General features: G+C 39.9%; 1 protein-coding gene across 1 annotated transcript in view; it reads right to left on the reverse strand.

The window, feature by feature from the left end:
* cacna2d3a (calcium channel, voltage-dependent, alpha 2/delta subunit 3a) overlaps positions 1 to 13,425 on the reverse strand; it is a 138,927-nt gene that overhangs the window by 55,414 nt on the left and 70,088 nt on the right. Inside the window, exons 6-8 of the mRNA XM_085393552.1 lie at positions 6,551 to 6,682; positions 5,114 to 5,325; positions 4,053 to 4,127 (exon numbers count right to left, since the gene is read on the reverse strand). Coding sequence (XP_085249678.1) covers positions 4,053 to 4,127; positions 5,114 to 5,325; positions 6,551 to 6,682 — 419 coding nt within the window. The remainder of the gene's footprint in view (positions 1 to 4,052; positions 4,128 to 5,113; positions 5,326 to 6,550; positions 6,683 to 13,425) is intronic.

The raw sequence follows: 13,425 nt of genomic DNA on the forward strand, positions 1-13,425 counted from the left end.
CAGACACCTTTGATTCTTAAAAGCGATCGTATCAGTGAAATGAAAGAAGCCAGGGTACAAGGACATTTTAATGATTAACCAAAATATCTCAATTTTGCAGCTTGCTAAGCCAAAGCTTTTGATTGCTATGATAAGTTATTTAAATCAACGTGAGGACAGATGCAAATCCGATACCTGCACAAAAAAGGGCCGTTGTTGAACAACGAAGAGCAATGCTTGAAGAAGCGAGTCAAACGGGTCTGTTTCAGAAATAAATCAACAGGCGCTGCTCAAAGCAATAGTTTGAAAGTTTTCTCTTACTAAACACAAGAAAAAAAGATTTCTGCTCACAAGAGTCATTTAAATCCTAAGTTCAGTCTGTTTCAGATAGCAAACAATCAGTGCTTCAGATTCCAGCGTAAGTCAAACATGTTTCTATTTGTACAAAGTCCAAAAGAGATGACGTTAGAGATCATCTCTTTAAAATATCTCTTTAGAGTAAAACTACTGCACATGTGAATGACAACAAGACATGAATGACCTCCACATATTTACACACCCGTTGACATGCATATGGACAAATAAATACTATTAATGTAGTCATATTCATGTGTGTCACATGAAAACTTAATGTGGGTTTTTGCCCCAACATTTCACGTTGGGCGTGAAAAAACATATTTTCGAACGTCAGATCAGAATGTTTAAATCTCCAGAGTGACGACTACTTCTTGCCCTCAGCTGAAACAGAAGACATTAGCCTTATCTACTGCTGCAGACTGCCTTCCCCTCTCAGCTGGCTGACTCAGGCAACAGTAAACTACATTCTGAAATTAAACACACAGTGCTAATCCATATGCATAAGTGTACACTCACTACAAAGTAAACAGAAACTAACTTAAACAAACCCACTACTTTCATGTAGTGCATGGAAGGCAGTCAGTGTATTTGCTAGAAAACAGCTGTGTCAAAAGACTTTGAGAATGTAAGAATAGAAGTCAACTGAATTTTTGAAACGAACCTTTAACGGTTTTAGGGGAGACCAGATTTTTGATGCAGTCTATGCTGCATAAATCAGAGTCTCAGAGATGACAAGGGGAATCATGCCTCAATAATAGCAGGAACTGCACCATGTTTACATTATTATGCAAACATAATGCACTCCAATGAATAAACACTGTACTTCTCTAGCACCGGACTCCTTCGCGCTAGTCTCACTACACCAATCTGATTAGCACATCACATACATAGCTTTAAGCAAGCCCATGGTCATTGTAAGTTTATGTTAAATTTACAGTTAGAGTGCAGTTCTCATATTCTAGCTGTGCTGAAGTTCAGAGCATATTTATAAGACAGAGACCATTTCAGGTAACTTTGTAATTATGAATCTGAATAAGGAAAACTTGCATGTGAATTTTCTCAGAGGTCCATTGTTGGACCTCTCCTAACATGAACACGCTCCTTTTTGCTACGACTGGGAATCGAGAAATGGTTCTTGTAAGTAACCAGTATTTAAAATCCTTGGAATTGTTAGTCTGCCTGCCTATCAGTTCCACTTGCACTTGTGCTACAATCAGCTGTCCGTTTGTGTTCTAGAGGAGGAAAGCAGTGGTGCAGTCTACAACATTTTACTTTTGTTGCCATGATGCCAGGTCTCTCTTGGAAATGAGATTTTTAATCTCAATGAGATTTTAAACCTGGATAAATAAAGGACTAATAACATGGATATGGACATTACTTTTATTTTTTTGCACAAAAGAACAAGAGCAAATTGGTTTGCAATAGGGCTGGGCCATATTATACCGTTCACGGTAATACCGGTATAATGTTAGGCAACGATAGGAAAATGAAATATCGCGATAGAATGGGAGTAAAACGCGCATGCGCAATGCCTTTGTTTTCATACGCACATGGCCGATTGTTGAGTGAAACAGATGAACCAGAATTGGTTTGTAAAAATGGTGCAACTTCAGTGATGTGGAACTGGTTTGGTGTTTGTCCGTCAGATACACAACAAAGCACATTTTTTTGCAGAACATGCAAGCGGCCGTTGTTATTGTCGTATTTGTCGGACTAAGATGCTCTTAAATCTGGGAGTAATCTGGGTCCTAAACTCCGTATACTTCAGGTCAAACAACACTGCAGCATCACTTAGAGTTAAAAACTGTCTAAATTCTTTCATCTTTAATAAAACGATCAGCATTGCTGCTTTACCAGGTGTAACTATAAAGTTTAACTTCCAGGCATCCATGAAAACAAAAGTTATTACATTTAACGGAGTTAGAAGTTAGCAGGAAGCTAGCGGAAGTTAGCTCGCTAGTTTCGCTAGTTACCTAAGCATGATATTGCATGTTCTGACTGAGAGATTTCTGAAAAAAATCAAACGTACAGCTCTGCTATCACTTCCAACATAAATGAAGACAGGAAACTAAACAGCAGTGACGTTTGTAGGGTTACTGAAGTTGGGCTAGCTGGTATATAATGATGTGCTACGTGATCGCTAGCGACACAGCTATGTTAGCATAACATAAACAGTGAAGCTGGAGGACGAACACTAACACTTTTCCACCTATAAAAGTTAACGTGAAGGTTCCTCATGGTTAGAGACAAATGCAATCGCATGGCAGGATGCTGTAAACGGACCAAACTTCAGTCAGGAGAACAACTGAGATAATCCATCCACAATACGAGGTTAGTCATTAATATACTGTAACAACATGGGAATAGAGCAGCTGCCAGAGAATTCAACATTAATGAATCAATGGTACAGAAGTGGAGGAAGCAAGAAGAATGAGTTTAATAAAGTTTGATTTATCTGACTGCTTTGTTTCGCTTAATGTGCCTTATAATCCCGTGCACCTTATGGTCCGAAAAATACGTACTGCACACTGCAGTTTAATGTTGCAAAGCACCTCTTTTTAACTTCAGTGGATATTATACATGGTTATGCTCAGGATATGTCAGCCCATTTCTACTGGAAATGCCTTTTGGTTAAACTTTCAGCAAGGAATTTGCATTTGCACTGTTACATTTTTATAAAGCTTTAATGTACATAAAAACCAGCTTCTTGTTTAAGTGAAAATAAATGGAAGGTTGTCTTTTTGCGCTAGTAATGTTGTGGAGTTGTATTTTGTCTCGCATCAATTATATCGTCAGTTATATCGTTATCGCAAATTTTCAAATATATATCGTGATAAATATTTTTGGCCATGTCGCCCTGCTCTAGTTTGCAAGCTGCATCCAGGACAGAAACAACTGCAATATACTGCTAACATAACTTAGCTCTTTGCAAGCACTTGCACCCACAGCTAGCATGCTAACACTAAGCTAGCCAAGAACCCAGAGAGGCGCTAAAGCTGAGTGAATACAGACGCCTTCCCAGCAGCCGACCCTGAACTTCAACAGGTAATAAACTGATGAGCCTCAGTTTCGACCTTTTCATGGTTCTACATTAGAATCATTTTAAAGTATGTGTGCTGGTTGGCATCTTTGTTTTGTGTTGTCGGCTTTTTGTTCATACCTAAATAATATGATGGTATTAGTAATACATTACTTTTTTTGAGTAAGTACCCCAACACCGATCACAATAAAGAAGGGAAAGCTCTCTCCACAATACACAAACGTTAGAGCACACAGTATACAATTCATTTGCATGAATGTAATGTCTGTAAAATGCTGGTTAGAGATGGTGGTGACTCTCAAAGCGGAGCAATAAGAATGAGAATGAGAATCGATAAGAGCTCAATAAGGAATCAAACAGATAAGTGATATTGATAATTCCTATTGCTACCATCTCTCGCTCGGATTATAGAATATTAGAATATTTCCTATCGTTAGGACACACAAACGTCACCTCAAGACTAAAGTCCTCTTGACTCTAAAATTGCACTGAGCAAATTATAAGAGTAACTTCCAGCAGCTGAACTAAGAAATGACTGGAATAGTTGTTTTGGCCCTAAAGAAAAATAATAAAAGTCTCAGTCTATTTAGAAAGCGTTACACTTAAATCCTCAAACCAGGCTGGTGTAATTATGGACTCGGACCTGAATGTGTCTGTAACATTAGGAGATACTTACATCTTTATTGGTGACATCTGCTTGGACCAGAGTTCCATTCAGGCACGGTTCCACGTAGTGCAATTCCTCATTGTACTGGAGAATTACACAGGTACAAAGTATTAATGTTCATTACTTTGAACCCAGCATTCAAAAAGAGCTGTTTAATCTACCATGAAAAAAGCAGTGTGAAGATGCTAAAAACTACTCATCTGGGTAAAACTGCACATTACACTGCACAGAATAACCCTTATGCCATGATACCTGCCTACCATTCAATGCCTTAAAAACAGCTCAAATTAGACTAAGAAAGGCAGTGATAGTGCATTCTTCCAAAGCAAGTAACTTTGCCCTTTTCAGTTTATGTGCATATGTGTGTGTGTGAATATGTTTCTTTTAGTTTTACTTCTTTGGATGTGTAGACATTTTGCCCCACATATCCAAATCTCGCTGCATGAGCATACACATAATTTGTTCCACCTCTGCAAATACTTTAGACAAAATAATACTATTTCCATTTTAGAATGTGTGCAACACCGTAAAAGTGACACAGTAATAAATAACAAACAAAAAGAGGAAACACATAAGTCAAAATGACATATCCTTTTAGAGAGAGTCTGGGGAAACAATGTGTTTCTGCCTGATTGTCAAATCCTCTTTTTCTCTATTTTTCAAAAGAAGAGTTTTCAACATGATTAGGATATTAAATGATAATGAAAACTTTGCTCAGTGAGGAAAGCGACTGAAAGTGACTGTGGAAATGTTTTGATGTGAAATCACATCAGACACACACGCACGGTCATACACACACTTGCAGAGTTGCATCACGCTGAAATACGATAACAATATTTTAGGTGCCTGAGGCTGGATCCAATCACAACTGCCTCTTTTGCATTTTAAATCTCCATTCAGCTGACTGTTAATTGGTTGTGAGCATGACAGCAGAGAAAGCTGATTCGTTCCAGCATTTTCTCTGATCTGAGAAGGAAAGATGTGGGTCTCTGGGTTTTTTTTGTTTGTTTTTGTGAATACATTTGCGCACCTATCCGAGTCTAACAATGTTCTCGACTGTGCAGACTTACAGCGATGATGTTAAAAAAATCGTCATCTCCAAGAGTGTCCAGTATGGAGGAAACCGTCTGCCTGGCGATAGTCAGTCTCAGGCCTTTCATGCTGCCACTTACATCCACCAGGATCACCACGTCCTTTGGAGAGGTGGCAGCCTGGATGTACCATTTCCGGTTTCGACAGTCAAAAGCAATAACTCCATGCTCATCTGGCTTCCATTTGATTCCTTTAAGAATGCCACAAATCAAATAGATGCACAAAGAGATGCTAAAGTACTGGAGTACTAAGAAAAGTTACCTATCTAAGCTAAGTGATAAAAAAAAGGTGGGCCAAGAAGTCATTTCTTTAAGCAACCTTTGGGATTTTGTACCAAAACATACTCTTTCTCTATCACAGTTGAATGTATCGTTGCTTTAAAAATACATTTGCCCTCACAGTATCCTGCTATGTAGAAATTATTTTATATTAACCTCCTAAGACCCGAACCGGCATGCATTTTTCATTTCTCTTTGATATTTGGGCTGATTGGGACCTGATGAATGTAAAAACGAAGAATTACTAAAAAAAAAATTTTTTATCTAGTTTTTGTTTCTGAGAAAAATCAGAGCCACTTATGAGGATATTCGTTTAAAATATCGATAGAACAGCAGCAGTATAATGTCCTCGTAAGTGGATATCAGGCCCATGTAGAGCAAAATTGAGTATTTTGGTCTAAATAACTCAAATAACTCAAAATGTGATGTCCACGTATGTGGACGCAGGTCCTAGGAGGTTAAAACATCTTTTTTTTTAACTTATGTTGCACAATTGGCAGTCCCTTTAGCACCTTAGTGCAGAGTGACTGTTCTGACTAAAAACACTCCACAGAACACACTGCAGGGTATTTTCATGTTTTGTTTTGGGCTTTTTTCCAGTTGACAGAAAATATGATTTGATGGGTTATTTAAGCATAGAATTGATTAATGCAGTAATGACTTTGGGGGAACTGAGGTCAGATGCTTTCAGCGGACAGCTGAGGTATGATAACCGCGTAAAATTCAACAGGTAACACTGAACATTTAAAATTTTCTTTTTTTAAATTTACAGTTAAAAAAGTAAAAAGTTAAGAACAGAAAAGTAAAACACTTTCTGTGGATTCCATCATATTCAATGCTAAATATAACATCTATCCCCCTTTTTGATAATGCTTCTCCTATAAAAATATTTACGCCACCTCACCTGTGTCAAATGTTTTTATATTTTTTTCTTATTTTCTTTACACAGAGTCTAATCTCGGCAAACTTCCACTGTTCTGCATTTCTGCTCCCCTCTAGCTCATTGCTAACCTCCATTCTCCTGCTCTCAGTTACTGAACATTCCCATTTCTGCTTCATAAAGACGACTACTTAATTACAAAAACACAGACAGTCATCCCCAGATCACATCCATCCTTACAACAAACACACACTTACCTGGGTACTGCCTGAAAAAGCCTTTGGCACTGCCAAAGTACTGCCATATGAGTGATGGGTCTCTCTCAAAGTTATCCACAAACACTTTGTTCAAGGCCTCAGACCAGTACACTCCATTGACAATGGCGGAGTCTGAGTGAGAAAGATGGAGAGGCAGACAAACATTGAAGGGAGGAAAAAACGTTAAAAAAAAAAAAAAAAAATATATATATATATATATATATATATATATATATATATATATATATATATATATATTTATATTTGCAGTCTAGGAGGTTGGAGCATATATTCTCTGGTGCCTGCTCATTCAGTCATATCATATCACACGCTGCACGTCCACAGGCTGCTACCAGGCATTATTCATTTCAGAGAGATTCAAGAAAAGCAGTTAGCAGAAAAACAGAGTGAAAAATGAGAGAAGAGAAACAATATTAAAAGGATGAAAAAGAGGCAGGATAGAGGAGACTGCTGAATTTTAACCCATAAAAAGTACAATAATTATATATAGTCATGGTAAAAAGAAAGTACACCTCTTTTCAAGTTTTATGTATCAGGACATTAAAAAACTCTAAGCAGGTCTTACAAGAAAGGTGAGTACAACCACAGATGAACAGCAAAATGCTATTATTTATTTAACAAAAAGTCCAAATGTAGAAGCAGTGTGTAAACGGAAGTAAACTCCATAATTCTGTAGAGCCACGGTCAGCAGGCGTAACTCAACTGAATTGTTTTCTGTCTGACTTTCTCACATTGTTGTGGAGCAAGTTTGTCTCACTCTTCTTTACAACGTTGCTTCAGTTCATTAAGATTTGTAGGCAATGGTTCTTGCACAGCTCTTTTAAGGTCCCACTAGAGCATTTCAGTGAAGCTGAATACTCGACTTTGACTTGTCACCTCTTTTCTCTTTTCATTCTGTTGTAGATTTGCTGCTGCGCTTGTGTCCTGGTGTGTGACCCAGTTTCAGCCAAGCTTTAATTGTCAGACAGGCAGCAACACTTTAGTATAGAGTGTTTATACTTTAGTATGACCTTGATAACAGGAGTTCATGGCTGACTCAATGACTGCAAAGTGACCAGTTTCTGTGATTGCAAAAAAGGGCCAAAGCTTAACTTCTCTGTCGCCCTGTTTTACAGCTGGTGTGAGATGTTTATGTTGACATGCTGTGTTTGACACTTGTCTTGTCTGAACATTGTTCCAGACGTCTTGTGGTCTGTTCAGATGCACACTGGCCATCTAAGCTGTGCTGCAATGTTCTTTTCAGAGAGAAGAGGCTTTCTCCTGGCAGCCCTTCAAAACAACTCACTCCTTTTCTGTCCATTCTGTCTCTAACTTTAACATTTAACATGCTAACTGATGCCTGCAGAGTCTGAGGGGTGTTTTGCGGTTTTTCTGAACATTGAACGACCTGACCTTGGGGTGAATTTGCCTGGACCTCCACTCCTGGGAAAACTGCCTTCAACATTTTCCACTTGTGAATAAGCTTTCTCGTAGTTGGATGATGGATTTAATATGTTTTGGAAATGGTCTTGTAACCCTTTTCAGGCTGATGCGGCGCATTCAGCATTGCTGATGACTTTCCTTTTTGGCATTATGTTCACACAACCCCGAATGCTCTGGAAATGTCAAAATACAAGTTTACATTTTTGCAACACATTTAGATTCATCTATAAGCTGCCACAGCCTCTGCTTTATAGAGGTGCTCACACTTGGTAGTCAAATGCATCTGATTAGCCTCACTTGGCTGCTCCTCTTAATTCCTATGGACATAGTGAGGGTATACTTAGTCTTTCACACACTGCTCCTCAATCTTTGTCTTAATATTTGTTAAATAAATAATGACATGGTGTAATATGTCCTGTTTTGCAGTTATTCTGAGGTTGCTGGGGACCAGATGATTTGATGTTATGTTGATGTGTAAAACCTTACTGCTATTATTTAACATTTATCTTTTCAAAATAACTTTTTTTAATACATTTGCAGTAATTTACAAACCAGTAGTTACTGCATCCTGAATTTATGCTTACAGTTATAGGCTTAGTGATATCTATTCTATAAATATCATGCTACAATTAAACTCAGCTTGGCAATTAAAAACCCAAAAGAAAAAATGACCAATTTAAGACAACATACGGGTTACTATATTGGTGCCAATAGATAGACAGACAAACAGAGACAGCTATGAACTTCAAGCTAAATATTGCATCAAGCTGCTAAAACTGGAAATGTGGGCTTATTCATTGCACGTCTTCCACAATAACCATGTGCAGCTATACACTGCATACATTATGTGCAAATAGTATTTGCTTATAATTCTGTCCAAATGGCAAATCCAATTACTAAACCTTCTTTTCAATTTGCAGGCTGAGAGCGTTATGAATGTACTGGTTAGAGACCAGACAGACAAGCGTATTATAGCTGGTTATTACTTGGTTCAGAAGCGGGGCGAGGAAGATGGGAGCAGAACAGGATGCACAGACAGACAGACACAAGTGTGTGGCAGGACAGACACAAAATATACCCTTTAGACTGCAATAAAAAAGACAGGAAGGCAGCTAGAAAGAGCTAGAAAATTACTGGGAGACAGACAGACAAGTACCTAATGGACAAAGAGAAAGAAAAGCAGATAACAGGTTCCCCATCATTGTCTATGCTGCCAGCATTGTTCTGCTGTCAACAGTCATGCCAATAAGCCATGATTGAATTATTCCTCTGGAAGCTAGCACACTAAAGCCCTCTCTTGATAGTAAACACCCATCCACCTCTATGAAGTGGAGTTGAGAGGAGGCTGGATTTGATCCAGCCCATATTTACACAACAATAGTCACTTCTGGTGCAGTTTGAGTGTCTATTACAATCTCAGCTCATGATGAGGAAGGAAGTATGGGCTCTACTTCCCCATTAGCTGTCATTTAAATTCATCTCAGCTAATGCACTCCACTTCAGTCTAAGAAGCTGCCACGATCATTACAGCATTGTACACTATATATACATGTTCATGTGCACAAATATTACTTTTATTATCCTGAATCACACGATTCAGGTTATTGTCATCAGAATCAGAATCAGAATCAGAATACTTTATTGATCCCTGGGGGAAATTATTTTTTGTTACAGTGCTCCATTTTAAACCAACATTAAGACAAGACAGACAATACGCTAACTAAGAATAGTACAATATATACATATATATACATACATACATACATAAGTCACTTATAAATAAATATTTGGAAAAGAAACATGTGTAGTTGTAGCAGCAAACAGTGTGTTAAGTGGATGCGTTGTACAGGGAGATGGCCACAGGCAGGAATGATTTCCTGTGTCGTTCAGTGGTGCTTTTCGGTAATCTCAGTCTCTCACTGAACGAGCTCCTGTGACTGACCAGCATGTCATGGAGTGGGTGGGAGGTGTTATCCAACATTGTCTTTATCTTGGACAGCATCCGCCTCTCCGACACCACCTTGAGGGAGTCCAGCTCCATCCCCACAACATTGCTGGCCTTACGGATCAGTTTATTAAGTCTGTTGGCATCTGCGACCCTCAGCCTGCTCCCCCAGCATGCAACAGCATAGAGGATCGCACTGGCCACCACAGACTCATAGAAAATCCTCAGCATTTTCTGGCAGATGTTGAAGGACCTCAGTCGCCTCAAAAAATAGAGACGACTCTGGCCCTTCCTGTAAAGTGCTGTGGTGTTTTTAGCCCAGTCCAGTTTATTGTCAATGTGTACTCCAAGGTATTTATAGTCCTCCACAGTGTCAACACTGACCCCCTGGATTGAAACAGGGGTCAAGTGTTTCCTGGTCTTCCTGAAGTCCACGATCAGTTCCTTGGTCTTTGCCACGTTGAGCTGCAGATGATTCTGCTCACACCACGTGACAAAGGAGTCGACCACAGCCCGGTACTCTGTCTCATCATCCCTGCTGATGCATCCAACCACCGCAGAGTCATCAGAAAACTTCTGAAGATGCCAGGTCTCTGTGCAGTGGCTGAAGTCTGTGGTGTAGAGGGTGAAGAGGAAGGGGGAGAGGACAGTCCCCTGTGGTGCCCCTGTGTTGCTAATCACCTTGTCAGACACACACTGTGGGAGACGTACATATTGTGGTCTTCCTGTCAGGTAATCAACAATCCAGGACACCAGAGAAGCATCCACCTGCATCGCTGCTAACTTATCACCCAGGAGGGTCGGCCTGATGGTGTTGAAAGCACTGGAAAAGTCAAAAAACATGACCCTCACAGTGCTCGCCGGCTGGTCCAGATGGGTGTAGACACGATTGAGCAGGTAGATGATGGCGTCCTCTGTTCCGAGACGAGGCTGATAAGCGAACTGAAGGGGATCCAGATGTGGTCTTACTATGGGTCGCAGCTGGTCCAGGATGAGCCTTTCCAGGGTCTTCATGATGTGGGAGGTCAGTGCCACGGGCCTGTAATCCTGGGGGCCACTGGGACGAGGCGTCTTTGGTACAGGGACGAGGCATGATGTCTTCCACATCACCGGGACCCTCTGCAGACTCAGACTCAGCATAAACAGTTTATGAAAGACTCCACACAGCTGGGGGGCACAGGCCTTGAGGACAAGGGGACTCACTCCGTCTGGTCCAGCAGACTTGCCTGAGTGAAGTCTCCTCATTTGCATCTCAACCTGGTATTGAGTGAAGGTGATGGGTGGGGGAGGGGTGTCAGGAATCTCACAGGAGGCAACATGTGAAGAGAGAGGCTAACATCATTCATGTTATTAGGTTACGTCCACTGATCAAGGAGGAAAGCTAAATATCACGAGTAAGAAACCATGAAGGGAGAGAATTGGAAAAGCATTTGCTCTGTGTATGTATGAATATACGTACTGGATTTAAATACGTGGACTGTTGTGACCCCCTTTAAATGTGTGCATAGGTTTACTTTTCCATGTCACGTTTCTGTCATTCAGCATCATAAAAATGACTGTGTGAGATATATTTTTGAAAGATGGATGTTTGAAAGTGGCGAGCTCCTTTTGCGATTAATTTCTGGAGAGGGGGAGAGCTCTCTGCTGCCATGGACCTAAACTGCGATTCATCACAGCTGATGCCAAACAATTTATGAAGTACAGAGGCTACAAACAGCTCTTCAGCAGCATTACGAACAGGTTGAGATGACTGCGATTGACTGTGTGGGAAAAACTGCTTTTTCATCCCAGAACTTTGCTCAGAATCATTATCAATTTAATATACTGAAGAAAAGATTATTGAAAGATTACCTTCAGATTTTAGTAAGATTGTTAGACTGCCTGCTAAAGATTTTTTAAAAGTTCTAAAAACTTGCATTACAATGACCCGAAACACTGCGCAGTGCAATAGCATCAGATGACCCTTCAAACCTTAGATTTGCTACTAAAACTGGCCTTCTTGGATCATTTTTCATCCTCTCAGCTGCACCTGTAGCCCAAACCTGCCCTGATATAGCACCTTGTGTTTTCCAGCACAGGGCTATTTTCTGTCTGAACACCTGCGAGCCCCCTTTCTGTAAGATCGTGGTACTTGTAAAAAAATATAGTGCTAGCTAGCATCCTGTAACATTAAACATAAAAAGTGCAAATCCAGCATTAAAGACATGCACATGCAATTGTCACAAAATTAAAATTTATTGCAAAAATGGTTGCAAATGCTTTAAATAATTGTACACATACATTTTCTTACTCTAAGGACATATAAAAGAGACGTAAATGTCTTTTAACAGAAAAGTGAGGCTTGAAATCTTGAAAAGCTCCCTGAAGTTCCAGCTAATAAGCTGAAGTTATTGCTACCCACGAACAAATCTCGCAAAAGTAAAATCTTTAAAGCTGCGTGTGTGTATTAGCTTGTATGAATGTGTGTGTGTAACTCTACTCATTTGCCTGTGAATCAAATCAAAATTACTTTTGCTCTCGCTGTATCAGCCTACAAGCCTGCCAACCCCAGCTCCTAGCACTTTCATTCATTTCATTTCATTCATTCACCTCCTGTCACTCTCACTTCCTTCCTCTCTTTTTTCCACCTAGCTGCAATTAATCTGTTGCTCAGACCTTCCATCAGTCTGACTTAACCTACTTTCTTTCTCATTTACGTCTCCCTCTTCCCTTCTCGCTCTCGCCCTATAATTTCTTTGCCTCTGTTAGCTTGGTTAAGTTGACATGACATTCACGCTGTCCGCTGAGCCTTGTACAAGGCCATGACTTCTCGAGTTGTGGTAGTGGAAGTCTAATTATTTAACTGCTAATTAAGTCAGTGTGTGGCAGGGATGATCCAAATAGTTAAAGTTAATGAATTCAAATCTGCCTCCGGACATGCGCATCAGCTCACACACCAACTGTGTTTCTGATTCCACATTTTTAGACCAGTGTTTTTAGTCGTTTCTGTGACACAACAACAACAAGAAAAGTGATCTCAACATGTAGATTAACTGCTGAACTATAAAAACATGGTGTCTGTGAAGGTTCTCAGTCATCCAGGTCATCGTAGTCAAAGGAGCTTGCAAAGAAAAGTGTCTGGACTTGCCATGTTTTTGTCTTTTTGTCCACTAGGTTTATATCTGGGACTCTCCACCATTTGACCTTAGAACTGAAGAAGCTTCTCGGATGAGAGGTGAAACGTCTTCAAGCAACTTAAAGAAGTCCAGACGCTTTTCTTTGCAAGCTCCTTTGACTATAAAAACATGGGTTTCATCCACATACCACAGCTTGTTCTGATGTTAGGACCACAGGTGTGAGAGTAGGTAGGGGCGAAAAACCTAGTATCTCAAATTGTAAAACAACACTGATGTCTGAAATGCTCCAGGCCATTACTGATTGGACAGATACAATTGTGTCACTGTCACATAACCTGATCTTTGCTGATTGGCTGGGAGAAATCCATGTG

Source organism: Rhamphochromis longiceps, linkage group LG20 (assembly GCF_057381845.1).
Source record: "Rhamphochromis longiceps isolate RC_006_pf linkage group LG20, R_longiceps_female_GT1.1, whole genome shotgun sequence".
Classification (NCBI taxonomy): domain Eukaryota; kingdom Metazoa; phylum Chordata; class Actinopteri; order Cichliformes; family Cichlidae; genus Rhamphochromis; species Rhamphochromis longiceps.